This window comes from Schistocerca americana, chromosome 2, assembly GCF_021461395.2.
Source record: "Schistocerca americana isolate TAMUIC-IGC-003095 chromosome 2, iqSchAmer2.1, whole genome shotgun sequence".
Lineage (NCBI taxonomy): Eukaryota > Metazoa > Arthropoda > Insecta > Orthoptera > Acrididae > Schistocerca > Schistocerca americana.
Genome location: NC_060120.1, coordinates 243,511,157 through 243,530,717, shown reverse-complemented (window position 1 = coordinate 243,530,717; position 19,561 = coordinate 243,511,157). Strand labels below are relative to the sequence as shown.

At 38.2% G+C, this 19,561-nt stretch overlaps 1 protein-coding gene and 1 non-coding gene across 2 annotated transcripts in view; both read left to right on the top strand.

The window, feature by feature from the left end:
- The window catches only part of LOC124595742, a 152,690-nt gene extending 133,674 nt beyond the window's left edge, over positions 1-19,016 (top strand). Inside the window, exon 6 of the mRNA XM_047134618.1 lies at positions 18,511-19,016. Coding sequence (XP_046990574.1) covers positions 18,511-18,671 — 161 coding nt within the window. The 3' untranslated portion in view covers positions 18,672-19,016. The remainder of the gene's footprint in view (positions 1-18,510) is intronic.
- Positions 2,875-2,949, top strand: Trnas-uga. Its single transcript has one exon. It is a non-coding gene; the product is annotated as a tRNA-Ser (tRNA).
- Positions 19,017-19,561: the final 545 nt, after the last annotated feature.

The window sequence follows — 19,561 nt, the reverse complement described above, 5'->3', positions numbered from 1 at the left end:
AAAATGTAGGAAGGGAAAGGAAAGGGAAAAGATGGATTGGAAATTGTGACAGTTAGCCACACAGGGCCTTGTTTACCACTTCTCATGAGCAGTTGCCTTAACCTCTTTGACCATATGGATACTGACGCAGAATGTGTTCGTAGTTGTGAATATGGACTACCATCAGCTGTATAAAGGAATGACAACAATGAAAATTTGTGCCACAATGGGACTCGAATCCAGATTTCCTGCTTATCGCTAATCTGGATTTGATCCCAGACTGGCACAAATTTTCATTGTCATCATTCCATTATAAGCTGATGGTAGTCCATATCTGTAATTGCAAATACATTTCATGTCTTTCATAATGACTGTAGTCACTGAAGTGCTTGCTCTTTCAGACATGCATGCATTGCTGAAGGAACTTTGCATTGGAATTCGGACACTGCAATATCATATGGATACTGTCCCTGACTGACTCAAATTTCCAACTTGTCAAACATTTCAATGTAGATTATTATTACTATTATTGTTGTTGTTGTTGTTGTTTGATAATAAATGGATGTATCTCTAATTAGCATGTAAAATATTACACACACACGCACACTGCTGGAAAAAAAATTGGTACATCCTTTTAAAGCTTTCCAATTCACTCAAGATTTATTGTTGCAACAGTGCATATGGAGTACTTGAAATGATTACGTTTACAGATCAATAGCACAAGCAGTTCTGAGGTACCAGGTATCTACGCATGCTGCAACCCCCTATTAGTAAGTGATGTAGTCTCCACTGACAGCAATGCAAGCACTGATTCTGGCATCCAGTCGATTGTGCAGATGGTGAATACTGTCCTGGAATACGTTATGCCACACCTGCTTGACATGTTCACATAGTTCTGTAAGAGTTGTTGGTTGGCGAGTCGTATGGGTCACATCTCGCACCATCATATCCCTCACTTGCTCAATTGGAGATAGTGCTGGCCAGGGAAGTTGCTGTACTTTGCATAGCACACTGAGCTTCACAGGCAGAGTGGGGGTGAGCACTAGCCCTCTGGAACAACACATCTGCTTCCTGTTGTAAGGACGAGTCTAACAAAATTCTGCACATACCGAACACTGGTTAGTGTCACCTCCAGAAATCCCAATGTTGTAACATTTAAATGCACCACAGACCATAAAGCCTATGGTGGGGCCAGTCTGTCCAGGATGAATGCACTTTATGAGACAGTGATTAACAGGGTCTATGTCATATATACAGACACCACTTGCATGCAGGCAGTGTGCCATTCCATCTTCAAAGTAATCTGCAGATGGCATCAGTCAACCTGTGCACATTGATGCTGTGGTGTGAGTGGAAGACCGGCTAACCGTGTATGTGACCATAGTCCCACTGCTAATAACCAGTTTTCAGGAGTTCATGTTGTCATGTGTAGTCTCACAAGCTCTCTTATCTGTGCTGTGGTAGCTGTATGAACTGCGTCCGTGGCTCGTGGTCTTGCGATAGCGTTCTTGCTTCCCACGCAGGGGGTCCCGGGTTTGATTCCCGGCGGGGTCAGGGATTTTCTCAGCCTCGTGATGACTGGATGTTGTGTGTCTTTCATCATCATTGACTTGCAAGTCGCCGAAGTGGCGTCAGCTAAAAAGGACTTGCAATTCCGGCGGTGGAACACCTCGCATGGGGTCTCCCGGCCAACAATGCCGTATGATCATTTCATTTTTTGTATGATCTGCCACTGCTGTTCTTAAAATATGATGATCCTGGGAGGGGGGGGGGGGCACTCTGTGCTGTGTGGACATCCAGAACCTTGTCTACATTTGTGGGAATGTTCACTAGACCACTGTTACACAACTAATGCAGAAATTCTCCAAAAGGACCATCCTGCCACTCAGGAGGCCACAATTTGACCCCTTTCAAAATCACTTGTTTGGCTGTAGGAACCGTGAGTGCATCTCCATGGCATGGTTGCCTGTGTGCTTCATATGTTTTCACCATGCTGAGCCTTCTGACCTTGAGCATTCCTTATTAATGGGTAGACACGGATGGCGCCCTGGTAATAATCCCGCTATGCTAACTGTTGGCTGACGTTGAAACCATTATCAGCACATATGCCATCCCCCATATATGTCATCATCGAGGCAAGATCAATATCATCTTTCCAGGTGTTCTAATTCTCCCCCCCTTCCCCTCGACCCCTCGGCAGTGTATATTGGTCTAGCCTACTTCAGTAAACTGTCAGAGACTTGAGGGGCTGTTTATTGCTGTGCTTTGATACAATTGACCTTACCAAGGCAAATCATCGCAAATGACTCGCAATATGGAATATTCACGTGACATTTGTTTTTCTGTATCTTGTAAATATCATCCAAGGAAAGCATCTGCACGCATTGATCACTGACTGCGACCACAACACCATATGAGCCCCAATGAATGCCTCCTACAGAATTTATAAAATACAAGCAGGAACATAACCTAGCGTCATTTCAGTATGACACACACACACACACACACACACACACACACACACACACACAGTTTGGTCGTGTGTGTGTGCCAGACTGAGACTCGAACTCGGGACCCTTGTCTTTCGTGGGCAAGTGCTCTACCAACTGAGCGACCCAAGCATGGCTCACGCCCCATCCTCACAGGTTTAGTTCTGCCAGTACCTCGTCTCCTACCTTCCAGACTTTACAGAAGCTCTCCTGCGAACCTTGCAGAACTAGCACTCCTGAAAGAAAGGATATTGCGGAGACATGGCTTAGCCACAGCCTGGGGGATGTTTCCAGAATGAGATTTTTCACTCTGCAGTGGAGTGTGCACTGGTATGAAACTTCCTGGCAGATTAAAACTGTGTGTCGGGTCGAGACTCGAACTCGGGACCTGACGGGGTGTGAGTTGTGCTTGGGTAGCTCAGTTGGTAGAGCACTTGCCCGTGAAAGGCAAAGGTCCCGAGTTCGAGTCTCGGTCCGGCATACAGTTTTAATCTGCCAGGAAGTTTCATATCAGCGTACACTCTGCTGCAGAGTGAAAATCTCATTCTGGAAACATCCCCCAGGCTGTGGCTAAGCCATGTCTTCGCAATATCCTTTCTTTCAGGAGTGCTAGTTCTGCAAGGTTCGCAGCAGAGCTTCTGTAAAGTTTTGAAGGTAGGAGGCGAGTTACTGGCAGCACTAGAGTTGTGAGGAAGGGGTGTGAGTTGTGCTTGGGTAGCTCAGTTGGTAGAGCACTTGCGCGTGAAAGGCAAAGGTCCCGAGTTCGAGTCTCAGTCCGGCATACAGTTTTAATCTGCCAGGAAGTTTCATATCAGCGTACACTCTGCTGCAGAGTGAAAATCTCATTCTGGAAACATCCCCCAGGCTGTGGCTAAGCCATGTCTTCGCAATATCCTTTCTTTCAGGAGTGCTAGTTCTGCAAGGTTCGCAGCAGAGCTTCTGTAAAGTTTTGAAGGTAGGAGGCGAGTTACTGGCAGCACTAGAGTTGTGAGGAAGGGGTGTGAGTTGTGCTTGGGTAGCTCAGTTGGTAGAGCACTTGCCCGTGAAAGGCAAAGGTCCCGAGTTCGAGTCTCAGTCCGGCATACAGTTTTAATCTGCCAGGAAGTTTCATATCAGCGTACACTCTGCTGCAGAGTGAAAATCTCATTCTGGAAACATCCCCCAGGCTGTGGCTAAGCCATGTCTTCGCAATATCCTTTCTTTCAGGAGTGCTAGTTCTGCAAGGTTCGCAGCAGAGCTTCTGTAAAGTTTTGAAGGTAGGAGGCGAGGTACTGGCAGCACTAGAGTTGTGAGGAAGGGGTGTGAGTCGTGCTTGGGTAGCTCAGTTGGTAGAGCACTTGCCCGCGAAAGGAAAAGGTCCCAAGTTCACTCCAGCGCAGAGTGAAAATCTCATTCAGGAAAAATGTTTTTATGGTACCTGGTATGTGTGCATCCCTGAAATGACCTTGGCCATGTTTCCACACAAACTCACTCGGTGGCAGGGCTGTGCTTTGCAAAACACTGTTTGGATTCTTGGTGCATTATTTACGGTGACACAATGAATGCTGACTGTGAGCAAAGAGTGAGCATTAAGTTATGCATTGAGCTCAGGAAATCTTCTAGTGAAATGTGGACAATGATTAAGCAAGAATATGCATGTAAGGCACTTTTAAGAAGTCATGTTTTTGAGTTGTACAAAAAGTTTTGTGAAAGCAGAGATTAAGTGCAAGATGATCCCAGAGCTGGTCGCCCATCTACAACACATATCGATGCAAATGTGGAGCACGCAAGTCCATTATTACAAGAAAACCATCATGTAACCATGTGTATGACATCAGAAGAACTTAATTTGAATTGTAAAGTGTGCCACAACATTTTAAATGAAGATTTAGGGAAATGGAAACTTAATGCATAACTCGACCCTCACATGGTAACAGATGAACAGGAAGGGGAAAGATGAAGAATTTCTGCAGAATTACTGGATAGAGCCAGACATGATCCTACATTTGTGTCGATGATTATTGCTGGGGATGAAAGTTGGTGCTACCAGTATGGCCGTCACACGAAGCATCAAAGTGCTAAATGGCAGAGTCTGGATCACCAACCTCAAAAAAAGGTAAAGTCAAACGATGTCCTTCAAGAACAAAGACAACGTTAATTGTATTCTTTGATAGTAAAGGATTTGTTCACCATGAGTGTTCCTCCAGGTCAAACAGTGAACCAAGCTCTTTACATTGAAGTCTTGAAATGTTTGTGACATGCAATTCAACATCACCGCCCTGACTTATTGCATTTTCAGTACTGTTTCATAGTGCATGACAATGCAAGTTCCCATACTGCTTTATCTGTTACTGAGTATCTGGCCAGACATTCTGTTATTGCCATCTCACATCCGCCATATTCGCCTGACCTCTTGCATTGAGATTTTTTCTTGTTTCCACAAGTGTCAGTGGGACTGGAAGGAAAGCTTCATCAAGATATTTCAGACAACCAAAGGTCTGTGACAAATAAGCTTATAAGCATTGCAGTTGAAAATTTCCGTGCTTACTTCTCAGACCTCCATAAACATTGGCAACTGTGTATAGATCAGGAAGCCTACTTCGATTTTTAAAAAACCTGTCCTGGAACGTTTCTAACAAAGGGAGTGAAACAGACAAGTTGTTGAATTTATTTACAATATATCTTAATAATAAAGTCGTTCTTTCATCATTTCTCAATTGTGGCTATTATGAAGCCTCACATGTGTCAAGAGTGTGTGTGTGTGTGTGTGTGTGTGTGTGTGTGTGTGTGTGTGTGTGTCACATAAGATGTAACACCCTTTTTATTTCATGAATGGTTGCAAGTACAGAGATTAGATTATCAGAAAATGATAGTACACTAAAGAGCATATACTTTCTGATGTTGTAAAATGTCTTACCTCTTATATTGATTGAGGTATGGAAGCAAGTACGATTTCTTAAATATAATGATAAACTTTTTTTAACGGCACCCAAAAGTGCTTGAAAGGTGAGTACTGTGATATAATGCTTGTCAATATTGAGGCTGAAACTCTTTGCAAATGAATCCAAGAAATGTATTAAATTGGAAGTTGTGGCCAGAGTTAGCTATTGTGATGTAAACACTTCCAAACAGAGCTCTCACGCAGGGCTCTGCAATTATATGCTACTAAGATAAAACATTTTCCCATATGAATAGGTACAGTGTCACTTATAATTTTTGTATATGGACCACGACATATGCTAGATTCTGGCATGTCAGATTGGGTTAGGAAAACTCTTTCAAAGGTTGTACTTTTCCAGATTTTGTGGAAACAACTACATACAGTTTCATCAGGCAGTTTTTCATTTAAGTGCTGTCTGTTGCTGCTTGCTTGTCAAAACCAAAACTCAGCTACTGTATTAACATTCTTAAATATGAAAAAAATAATAGTAATACCTGATCTGTCTTTGACTGGAGATGCCTGAATGCTCCTAAAGTAAACCACCCAGTGTTAGATAAACGTGTCTATAAATACTATTTGAATCTGTAATTAGATGGAGTACACTTTAAATAAACTAAACAGTTTATTCAGAATGGCTGACAACATGTCACCCACAAAATAAATACTTTTCTTACTGAAACATAGTTTTACACTTTACTTAAGTACATGCTCAAATTGTTTACCATCAACTGCAAGACATATGTGCAATTGCTATTTGAGAGATAGATGAATAGATGAAGGCCTTTGGATGATATGCCGTTTGCACACTATGGTAATTCAGTGGTGCATATCTTCTGGCATAGTTTGGACCTTCATCATAGACTTCATCTTTCAGTGCTCCCCATAGAAAGTAATCAAGAGGAGTCAAATCAAGAGACCTGGCCAGCCATTGTACTGCAGCATCCCATTGCATTCAGTGGTCACAAAACTTATATTCAATATTTGCATTGCAACTCAGAGTCACTAATCCACTGGTACATCTTCTACATTGAAGCTCCAAAAAAACTGGTATAGGGATGCGTATTCAAATACAGAGTTATGTAAACAGGCAGAATATGGTGCTGTGGTCGGCAACACCTATATAAAACAACATATGTGTGGCACAGTTGTTAGATCAGTTACTGCTGTTACAATGGTAGGTTATCAAGATTTAAGTGAGTTTGAATGTGGTGTTATAGTTGGCACATGAGCAATGGTACACAGCATCTCTGAGGTAGCAATGAAGTGGGGATTTTTCTGTACGACCATTTCACGAGTGTACGGTGAATATCAGGAATCCAGTAAAACATCAAATCTCCAACATCGCTGCAGCTGGAAAAAGATCATGCAAGAACCGTCTGCAAATTGCTGCAGATTTCAATGCTGGATCATCAGTAAGTCCCAGCCTATGAACCATTCAACGAAACATCACCAATATGGGCTTTTGGAGCTGAAGGCACACTCGTGTACCCTTGATGACTGCACGACACAAAGCTTTACTCCTCACCTGAGGCCTTCAACATCAAAATTGGACTGTTGATGACTGGAAACATGTTGCCTGGTCAAAAGAGGCTCATTTCAGATTGTATTGAGTGGATGGATGTGTATGGGTATGGAGACAACCTCCTGAATCCATGGACCCTGCATGTCAGCAGGGGACTGTTCAAGCTGGTGGAGGCACTGTAAACTTGTGGGCGTGTGCAGTTGGAGTGATGTGCTACCCCTGATGTGTCTAGATAAGACTCTGACAGGTGACGTGTGTAAGCATCCTGCCTTATCACCTGCATCCATTCATGCCCACTGTGCATTCTGACAGACTTGGACAATTCCAGCAGGACAATGCAACACCCCACAGGTACAGAATTGTTACAGAGTGGCTCCAGGAACACTCCTCTGAGTTTAAACACTGTCACTGTTCACTAAATGAAAGGGGTGTTACGTCTTACATGACTCATCTTTCATATGTATATAAGTGCAACATTCAAGCTGGAGAAACGTATTTTTCTCAATCCATGACATTTTTGTCCATAATACTGTCAAATATATAGCCAAGGTTTATTTGTCAAAAGTGCCTATACAGTTGTGACATATTACTTCATTCCACATACAGCTCACAATGGTAAAATCCAGAAAATTCGATTAATCCGTAGGTTTACCAACAATCACTGCTCAGGTACATTGCAGAGCTTTTTTTAAATGTGTGGAGTAATTGTATCTAACGAGTGTATGTGAAAATTCATGATACAATCTTCCAACACTATTTGCGATTCATCAGTCAACTTACCGGGGTCAGATCCTGGAAAATTTACCAATTGAACCAAGATTGTGCAGCATGTTACTTTGTGATGTTGCATTTGCAAATATGGCTGGCAGCAGCCTCACCTTCCCAGAGGTTTTTGCTACTGGTATGGATAATCATCATCAACAAAAAAAGTATTTTGCTGTTGGTAGGCATTCTGATCATACTGCCATGCTAAATGCATTGCAAGCAAGGGGAGATGTGTGGACAAATGGTGGGTTATATAGGGGTATGCTTCTTTAAACTGCCAGCAGAATACTTTGTTTGTTAGTCAGTAATTCCTGTGTGAGATTGTAATCATCAAAAATGTGCAGGATAGTTCTTCTTTTTCAGTATATTTTTCTGTTTCTTGTGCAAGGATGCAATATACATGTCTAGCTGTGTTACAAGCATCACTTTAATACATTATACGTCTCTAAGTTTCCTTCCTCAGTTGTGATTGTTGCTGCATTAGTGGTGGTATGTATAATGTTGAAAGGAAACGCCCAGAGAGTACATTGCAGCGATATACAAGGGTAATCCCAAAAGTAAGGTCTCCCATATTTTGTAAGTACATAGACCTGTTTATTTCTACAATGGTTTACATCAGTTTACAGCTTGAACATTTAGCTATTTTTCGACATAATCATCATTTCTGTCGATGCATTTTTGTAGATGCTGTGGCAGTTTTTGTATGTCTGTGTCATCGCTGAGACCACAATTAATGCTGACAGGTGCCACGAGACTGAAAAAACTCAAATGGGCAATTCAGAACCGGAGAAGAGGAATGTTGAGCAAGGGCGTACACATTCTCCATGACAATGCTCGCCCGCACATCACTTGGCAAATGTTGCTCTCCTGCAACAGTTTCAGTGGAACATAATCACCCAGCCACCCTATAGTCCTGACTTGGCACCCAGTTACTATCACCTGTTCCCTAGGTTAAAAGAACATTTGGCCAGAAAGCGATTCAGCTCCGACAATGAGGTGAAAGAAGAGGTTCATAACTTTCTGAACAGCATGGCAGCGAGCTGGAATGACATGGGCATACAAAAACTGCCACAGCATCTACAAAATTGCTTTAACAGAAATGGTGGTTATGTCGAAAAATAGCTAAATATTCAAGCTGTAAACTGAAGTAAACCATTGTAGAAATAAACAGGTCTATGTACTTATAAGAAAATAGGAGACCTTTCTTTTGGGATTACCCTTGTATATTACTTCCTCACACAAGTCTAGCAAAATGCCTAAAATGAGAAATTACAGATATTTACTGACATCTATTCTTTTCAAGTGAATGGAGCTTGATAAGTGTTAATGTATTCTTTGCAATACGATATGTTGGTGCACGGGTGTTAAACACCTTATTACTCAGTATAGTTCTCATATATATAAGGTAGGATCATCACAAAAAAGTGTTGTAGTTTTGAATGTCCTTAAAATTCCTAAAAATTTATGTAGATCGAACAGACAACTTAATACGATGAGTTTGTGAAGGATCCATGTGGGGGTAGTATATACTCTAGTTGAACTCTGTTATGATGCATATTCTATGCTAAGAAAAGTATGATGAAATTTATAGGCTTCTTTGATCATTGCTCTGGAGAGCTACAAATCTACATCTACCTATATTCTTGCCCTTAATGAAACTATTATGATCAAGATTTATGGCAGATTTCATGTTCCTGTGTTTGAAAATGCAGTTACATTATTGTTGTCAGCAATCATATTTCTGTAATTGTTACATCACAGTTTTTTAAGATGCAAGATGACTTGATTGTAGCAAAGGAAAAGCACAAGGAATGTGAAGATGAGTATGGTTACATATCAAGACATTTCACCGGTTGTTACAAATTTTGTACCTGATACAAAAACATAACAGTCACCTCATCTTATCAGTTACATGAGATAGGCCAACAGGAAGATATTTTAACCAGTAAAGTTCGTAATTTTAACACAGACTGGACATTCAGCATTGATGATGGTTTTTATCAATTGAGGAGGGCTGGAAACTTTCCCTAGCAACACCAACTGTTAATCTGTGGCTTTCTGTAACTCCCTGTACCATATGACACAGCTTTTATGTGCACCAGAACATGCAGCTTAAAAGTAGTGAAACCTGTTGTGTGGGTATCTAATTGACTTAAATAAATACAACTACAGTGGACTATTAGACTTTTCATTCAGTTTTATATTTTTAAACATTCAACACCTGCATTTAAAAACCTATTGTGCTTCATGAACCGTTAGTCAGTTGTGTATAATTATTTTAGTTGTGGCTGCCCCAGTTTTCAAATTATATGTGTCTGGATACGCCATTAGCTTGGTGAACAGTTGCTCAAAACATGCACTGTGCCACTGTCACAGCCTGATGCAGGCAGTATCACGCTGTGTGTGAAATTCACCTGAGCTTTCATAGAATAGTAATGACACTTGATAGTAATCAAAGGCACAGTTATAGCTGTGGATTATGATAGCATTATTGGGTCCACCTGCATCCTTTCATGCTACGGCATCTTCCAGCAGGGTAACTTCCCATGTCAAAAGGCTGAAACCATGCTACAGTGGTTTGAGGTGCACATTAGTGAGCTGATGTTGATATCTTGGTCACCAAATTTGACACCTCTGCTGTTTGGTGAATTATGTTGTCTACTAAATATCCCTTCACTGCTTTTCTGGGTTATGTTTACTATTGTGAATGAGGTTTCTTCCATTATGAAATTACATAACTCAATTCAGTTTAAACTTTATTTTTTTAACATCAGTCAACGCTTCATCATGCAGTGGGAACTACAAGTAGGAATATCAACTACATAAGGAAAAGGATACATTGCTACTCACCATAGAGATGACACATTGATTTACAGACAGGCACAACAAAAAACTGTTACACATTTAGTTTTTGGCCAAAGCCTACTTCAGAAAAGAAGACACACAGACACACACACATATTCATCATACAAGCAAGCAAGCACTCCTCATGCACACGTGACCACTGTCTATGACAGCTTGGATCGAAATGCCAATTCTTTTCCTTATATTGTTATTCTTCATCACACAAACATTTCAAAATATATATTCATAGCTAATACTGTGTGACAGTAAATCAAAAATGAAAATCATTTTTTTTTTATGATCCTTCCCATGGCTCACTGCAGTCATACACAAATTACTCTCGGCTTGCCAAGTCTGCTACTAATAACTGTCGGTGTCAGTGATTACTTTACATCCAAAACATGCAAAGGTACATATCTCCACCAAAATCAAAACTTTGATACTAAATTAATTGAGAAATGAAATTTAACATGAAATTAAGATTCAAAAAATTAAGCATAGAACTTCATTGATTATTAATTAATTGTTACAGTGGTATAAGTAATTTCTGTGTGTGGATGACATCCTAATAGCTATTCTAATATCAGATATCATCATTGTGTTTTTAACTGAATAATTATACACTAATTGCACAAATATCCCATGTAGAAGTGTGAACCATTGCTTTAGCTACCATTAAAACTTTACAAGAAGGATCTATCACAGAGTGAAGCAAAATACTTATGACAAAGGCAATCTTATCACTTGTACATATTGCATCAACACAAACATCAGTTTTATATCTCAAAAATCTGGGTGCGTTGTATCAATATTGTGAAAAGGAAAGTTGCTACTCACCATATAGCGGAGATGCTAAGTCACAGATAGGCACAACAAAAAGATTGTCACTTTGTTGTGGCTATTGCTGACTCGGTATCTCCACTACATGGTGAGTAGCAACTTTCCTTTTCACAGTACTGTTACATTCCATCGTGGATTTTCCATTGTTTGATGCTTTGCTGCTTTGTTTTATCACAGATTTACTTAAAGGAAAAGAAAATACTTATGCATGTTTGTAAAACAAGATAAGTTACATAAAAATAATAAAAAGTATGCACACAACCTATATGTTATCAGTGAAGCACTTGTTTTAAACAAAAGTAGCAAAAGAGGGCAAACACACTGTTTATGTGCAGTCTTCTGTAGTGTAGTTTCACGTAAATAATAACTTACTCATTAAAAGTGCAAAGATGACAAACCTTTTAATCATTAAATTGAATGTGAGATAAGATACACAAATACTTACACATATTATATTATTATTATTATTTTATTGCGAGTTCTGTAGATCCTGATAGCAATGGAGTTGCAAGGATATGGAACGAGTCAGTATTTTTACAGTGTTAACAACACAGCAGCACACAATGTGGTTGATTCATGACAAGACTCATAGTAACAACATGGTACATTAGAAGAAATAAAAACATATTACATACATCAGAATTAACACTTATGTGTACACTTTAAGATTAACAATATCAAAGTATTTGAGGAACAATACCACAGTACAGCAACAAGTAGTTTACATTTATGCTTACATTGCATGGCTAACTCGGTTGTATAATAAAAACATGCTCCTATGCCCAAAAAAATCATTAATTGAATAGAATGACTTTTGTATTAAGTATTCCTTCAGTTTTCTCTTGAACTTTGGTGTTTCAGGAGCAAGACTTTTGATGACACTGGCTAGAGCATTACAAATTTTGATACCTGTATAATTTACTCCTTTCTGTACAAGGGTGAAGTTTGATTGGTTATTATGAAAGTCCTCTTTTGACCTTGTGTTGTGACCACAGTATTCACTATTGGTGAAGAGAGAGTAGTTTTTATTAATGAACATACAAGGGAGTATATGTACTGAGATGTCATTGTAAATATCTGTAGTTTCCAAAACAGATTCCTTCAGGAGTGCCTTGGTTGCTCACCACTCATGATACGTATTGCTCTCTTCTGAGCAAGAAAAACTTTTTTTGCCAAGGGCTGGTTGTCCCAAAAGATGATTCCGTAAGACAAAAATGCATCGAAATATCCAAAGTAAGCAGCTCTTATGGCCTCCTTATGTGTACTGAAATATCATTGTAAATACCTAGAGTTTCCAAAACAGATACCTGCATGGGTGCCTTGGTTGCTCACCACTCATGATATGTATAGCTCTCTTCTGAGCAATAAAAACTTTTTTTGCCAAGGTCTGGTTGTCCCAAAAGATGATTCTGTAGGACAAAAATGCATGGAAATATCCGAAGTAAGCAGCTCATATGGCCTCCTTATGTGTGGTTGATGCAATTATGCGTAAGACAAATGTTGCAGAAACCAGCCTTTTTTTATAGATCTAGGATATGGTTGGACCAATTTAGTTTGCAGTCTATGTACACATCCAGGAACTTAGCCGAGTCGACTTGCTTTATTTTTTGTCCATTACATTCTATATTTATATCCCCTGGTTCTTTATGTGCCACATGAAACTGTACATGATGAGGTTTTTTTATATTCAGAGAGAGTCCATTAGAGTTAAATCATTTCAGAATGTCATCAAGTGCATTGTTCGCGTGTGTTTCCCGGTTGTTCCCTGTTGCTTGATCAACTAGAAGAGAAGTATCATCAGCGAATAGGGTGAACTTGGTCGCTGACATGGTGCTGTGTGGGGTGTAATTTATAAATATAAGAAACAGTGAAGGTCTCAGTACCGAGCCTTGAGGCACTCCAGTGTTAACTGTGCCCCACTTGGACAGAGCTGGGATCCCGTTATTGTCAGTAATTATTATCCTTTGTTTCCTATCTGTAAGGTAGGATGTAATCCCTGTCCCCATTATTCCACTTAACCCATAATAGTCTGCTTTATTTAGCAGAATTTCGTGGTTGATACAGTCAAAAGCTTTGGATAGGTCACATAGGGTTCCAACTGGTGCCAATTTTCTGTTAAGAGATTCAAGAATTTGATCGGTGAAAGAGAAAATAGCATCATCAATTGATAGACCTTGCTGGAAACCAAACTGTCGTTGACTGAGAGTGTTGTGGCTGTTCAGATGATTAACAATTCTATGGAACCAGTTTCTCAAGGACCTTTGAAAAACATGTTAGCAAGGATATTGGTCAGTAGTTTGTTGCATCAGTTTCCCTGTTATACGGAAAAAGTCATCTACTCTGAAAAATAAATGAAATCCATGAAATGTCATAACCTAATTACTAGTGCTCGATATTTGTAGGAATGTGACAAGAAAGATAAACTCGATTAAAGTAATTGAATATAAAGTTGGGCTGAATGGAATTACAATGTTTAGTTAAATTTTTAAAATGTTATAAATTTAAGTACTGAATCAATGAAAATTAACAGTTGCCACATCACTACGTGAGCAAAATTCCTGTCTTTTCAAACTGAGAAAATTACATCACAATGCTTGGTTTTGTTGCAAGGTGAAAGCAGCACAAAATCTGCACATACTGTTCTGACGTAATTTCAAATGGATATGTCACAGTCAACAAATACCTATCAGTTAAGTGGCAACTGATGGAAATCAATCAGTAAGAATCAAAGACAAACAAAATGTCATTAGTAGTAAACAGTTATGTAAATGCAAAAATCTTGTGACATCACTCACTGTAATGCTTACTGTCTTTAATGTTACTCAAAAAGTTATTTATCTTTATTTTTTACTGAATGCTGCCTTTTAGCTTGAAAATTATTGTAATGATATAGCATCAATTTCCTGTGAGTTACAGTTATGTAATTTGCAATGTCAAAATTTCAGTTGTAAAAGAATGGCACATTTCATGATTTGATTTTATTGGTTTCATGCAACTCCAACTATTATTACTACTCATTAACAATTACTGCTAATTACTTTGTGCAATTACTACTGTCATTTGCTCAAGATATTAACTAATATTTCTGACTGACTGCAGTTGCATAAAATTGAAAACTAATTTATCCATGAAAAATTATCAAAAAATATCTTATGCTGAATCTTGCTCTGTTAAGTACTGTCTTTCAAATTACTATTTTCAAGAGTTGAGCACTTCTGTTAATTGCAGTCTTGAAAATTATTGAAATTTTAATTACTATTATTTCTTTCATAAAACACTGCAATAGTTTCTCAATCATCAGGACTGTCTCAGATCATCAATAATGGATAGGGTGGATTCTTCTTAGGTATTTTTCCTTGGGTGAAATTGAAGGTCAACACATTAGTATAACTCGGCATCATTCGCGCAAAAATGAACTACGAAACTGGCTAGCTGTATAAAAGTCTGACCAAATATTTAGTTGGATCTTACATCACTTTGAGATGTTGTTGGTGCAATGTAAGGCGTTGTTCGTTGGCATGTGTGGCACAGGCTTGTTTTCTTGTAGCTCCATAACAAATTAAACTGGCCCCACAGTACTCTTCATGTTGATTTGCATCCTCTTGTAATTTTACTGTGCCCCTTTAAGGTCATATACTTTGCCTGTCAACAATAAAATTGTTTGCTGAGCCATTATATACTTTAGCACCACTGCATTATGACCATTTCTCAACAAAAGAGACGCTGTGTGACTCGACTTGTCTGTCTCTCTCTCAACACTCTCCTACATTCTACTTTGCATTCCACCGAATTGCTGGTATGCTTGCACACCCAGTGATAATGCAACTACTTTTTCACTATACACTTTGACAATATCTTATCACCCTGTCTGAGCCAGCAAGTCTACTTACACTAGCTTACAACAAACATTTACTTACCTTTACAATGAGGAAACATTTCACATCTTCATACGAACATTAGTACACTTATTTATAATGTCTGATTCATCGAAAAATACATCAAAAAGTAACACTGCAAGGAAAAATTTTGGTAGGCCACAGAGTTGTGTTATAGCATGTCTTTGCATAGCATGTTGACTACTCCAGGTGTGGTTTGGATGGCCTAGCTGGTGTTGCCACTTCACCTGAAATTTTGATTTCTAACAGTTGGCTTCTTATCTCAGAAATACTCAGTTTATGAATTTCTATCATTTGGTAAAATTTTGACTCAAAATATTTTGAGCACAGTATGTTTGAGAAGTCAAAATTATTCCATTTATAGCAAATATTCTCTAATGACTCAAGTATCATCATAGATATGAAACGGCATTATCCTTCCTTTGAAAAATAATGAATTGCACATTTCAGGTAGTAAAGCTCTTTTGGGAATGGGAAACCCCCCCCCCCCCCACACACACACACACACACACAGAGAGAGAGAGAGAGAGAGAGAGAGAGAGAGAATTTAATTACTATGTAAGATGTGCAGGAAGATTTTTTTTTTTTTTTTTAATTATGTTTGCCGTTTTGTGAAAGTTGCAATTTTCTACATATCAGTAAATGCTATACACTTTGTTTACAAATTCTACTTCACCCTTCTTCAAAGGAGAAAGGAACTTGAGCACTAACAGAACTATGTTTGCTAAATACTTTGTAATTTAGCTTTGAAAACTGCCAAAGAAGTATAGTTGCACACATAAGATTTTAAAATTAGTTTCAGATTTTTTACATTGACAATAGATACTTCATTTTTCACATTTTGTTCTTCTGACTCACACCAACAAACTGACCAATACATCATTTTAAATACTATTGTTATTATTATTATTATTATTTTTATGCAGAGGATATATTTCCCAATTTCTTGCTTTATTTATCAGTGATGCTGCTATGGTGTTATTATGATGTAGCTATGTGACATGTGTATGTAAACTCGACAAAAGGCAACAGTTGGCTGCGTGATCTTGAAGGAAAATGGCAATCAGCATGAACCCTCACCAACTGATACTGTGGCAACTGACCTACATGTGAATATGTCAGTCATGTGCAGCATATTTCTATTCTAACCCAGCATCTCTCTGCATGCCTTTAAACAAGCATCAGTATTTTCATTTGATGTCAGTGTTCTGTTGCCTGTTTCTCAGTAGTTTAGAAAGATACACATTTGATTAGTGTGCCTTTGTGGACATTTTAAATATTAATATCCTTCATAGAGGCCAGAGTGTTTTTCAGTTACTTGCCTGCCTTTATCAGCTACTGATGTTCAATATCAGCTTGTTACAGTGCTAGTGCTGTAACCACTGTAAATCTACGAGGATTATTGAATTAGTAGGCCTGATTTTGGAGTCATAGTTTTTAATAAACTTAAATGTTTTCTTTGACCCCCCCCCCACCCAATCTGTGCACTTCTAACTGAAGTGATAAGTGGAAGAAAGTGCTAAGCCTCAGTTTAATGAAAATTAGGCTGATCATGCTATCTGTTTTGGTTTCAACTGCACTACATGCTGGCAACCAGTAGTTTTTATTTGAAGTACTAGAAAGCATTTGTTGGCCATACCTTTTTTGCATTGCCATATTTATGTTCTTTTCTTTGGATGAAAACAGTGCCACCCCACAATATGAATATGGCAGTGACATCAAAATCTTATAACCGAGTACAGTGGACATATAGATGCTGGACAAGGGTGTTATTGACTACAGTGTTCAATTTATTACTCATTTCACAACTGATATCTGACAGTGATACATATCCTGATTGTGCACCAGGGAATACATCTGATGTGAAGATACCACAAGTTTAGCTTACAGCATTATATTGGCACCAGTCTAATCTCTTAAAGTTTTAGACACTGCATTTGTTAAATTTTTGAGGAATTCTTTAGTGTTGAAAACACAAATGCAATGAATATTTACCTATAAATGCTTGTAAGGTTGTTTCAGTCACTGTTTCACTTTACATTGCAACAACAGGAAATAAAGCAGGAAATAAAACTCTGATGATGGCCAAGCCATTAACTTCAAACATGATGTTTGCCTTAAATGAGAATACATGATTCCTGTGCCAATGAAACATCAAGTGGATGCAGACTTTTTAAATGTTTCATTACAAAAAAGAAGTAGAGCCAATTCCTACTATCTTGGAGTTAGGAAAAGAATATGATAGACCTAATCTAGGGCTGCCATACATCCGGATTTCCCCAGATTTTTCCTAGTTTTGAGGAAATCCAAAGGTGTCCTGGGGGGAGGGGGGGTATCCATTGCGTATAAAGCTCTCAGAAGTATGAACTGCTGACACACAGTCAAAAAATGCCACAGTATTTCACCTACTCAAACATAAATGAGGGCTGGTGCATAGGTAGTTATTGCCCGTTGTTTATTAAAAAAGACAGCGTCAAGAACAGTTAGACACTCTCCTGTACATACATTTTCCACACTTCTTTATTGGCCCATTTTTCATGGACAGACTGTATATGTCCAGAAAAATAATCCAATTTGATCCAAATGTCCAAAATTTCAAAGTCTTTGTCCAGGGTTGACAGTTTAAATGACGGGTGTTGGCCTAACTCTATCCTATTAAGAAAAAAAAAATAAGAGTTTTAAAACAGTTACCACATGTAAATTATTCTTATTTTGAAAGGCTGCAAGTGAATAAAGAAGAAAATGAAGATTCAAAATTGCTTTATTAGTTTCGTGACTATGCTTAAAAAAAAAAAAAAAAAAATTTCTGCCTTGAGTGTTTTATGAATATCGAAGTATAGTTTATTTGTGGGACAAGTTTTCACTGACCAGTATTCTGTTTTCTGATGCAAAAGAATATGATCACAAAAGTTTGAAACCACTTTATGCATTAACTTATTATACAGAAAATCAAACTTTGTGACTTTGTCACTATTTTAAGGCTCTTAGCAGTATTACTAAGAATGTTTTTACCCATTTAAGAGATTACATATGTAACCAAATAGTGTAACAATTTGTAGAAAAAAATTACAAATAGATCCACCTTGATTTACAATTTAGTGATTTAACCAAACATATAACATACAAAAACTCAAAACTATGCTCTCATGAGTTAGCACATTTTTCCACCGACTCCTTTGGTTGCAACATTTAGTTCTGTATAATTGTGTAGAATACATTTAGCAATTTTTCTTAAAAGTATATAAAAATTTACAGGTTTCTGTCAGTGGATGGTCGTGTTCAGCTACTACCGTCAACTTGTTGAGGCCAGCAATGCTCCGTGCTCAGCCACTACAGTGATAACCCCTGAAGCTACATGTGTTACATCAGCCAATTTTGGTTATCCAGAACCTTTGCTCAAGCCCTCAGAAGTATGAACTGCTGACACTCAGTCAAAAAATGCCACAGGGTTTCACCTACTCAAACATATCTACATTTTGTTATACAGCAATTTTACTATGTTCCATTTATTGCCAATGAAAAATAAATTCATTTATTATTTCTCCTTGTTTAGGCTTACAACACTTTCAAATTAACTTTGTATTTTTGTTTTTGAAACCATAAATTTTTGGTAATATGTTGTTAGATAAAGCATTATGTTTAGAATAGCTTATGATTTGAAATTAATTAAAACTGATCTCTTAGTTCAAAATAATGTATTAACGTAAACAGGTGGTGAAGAGCCCTCTTATGTCATTAATAAATGTATTGTAAAATACCTATTTAAGAAAGGATTTTTGTCTTTTCTCAGCATTGCATTATTTTCCTTTTAGTGTTAGCAAAAGCGTGATATTACATCTCATACACGTATGAAGACACATCAGTTTTCACTTCATAGAAGTTCTGAGTTCCAGACAAACACATGGAAAGTACAATAAATTTCTTAGTTTTTAAAACCCTTCTTCTGAACTCTTGGTTATGTTGAATTGCTGTATAAAAGGCATTTTGGCATGAAACCTCAATGGTAACATGGACATTTCTTATATCATACCCCACACTCGATTCTCAGATACGAAAACAATTTAAGCAGTTGACAGAAATCAGTGACAAGGAATCCTAAATAGAATCTAGCCAAAGCTGTAATGCAGGGTATCTATATTGCTTCTGCACACTTACAAATGAGGCATCCTGAAGCAAACCACAGTAAATACACTTTTTCCCAAAAATATGTTGTTGCCACCATTTTATTTCCTATGATGCTCACTTACACTCTTAAGACAAGAGAAAAACAGTTTGTGTCAACCCTAAAATGTATCTGCAAAATAGC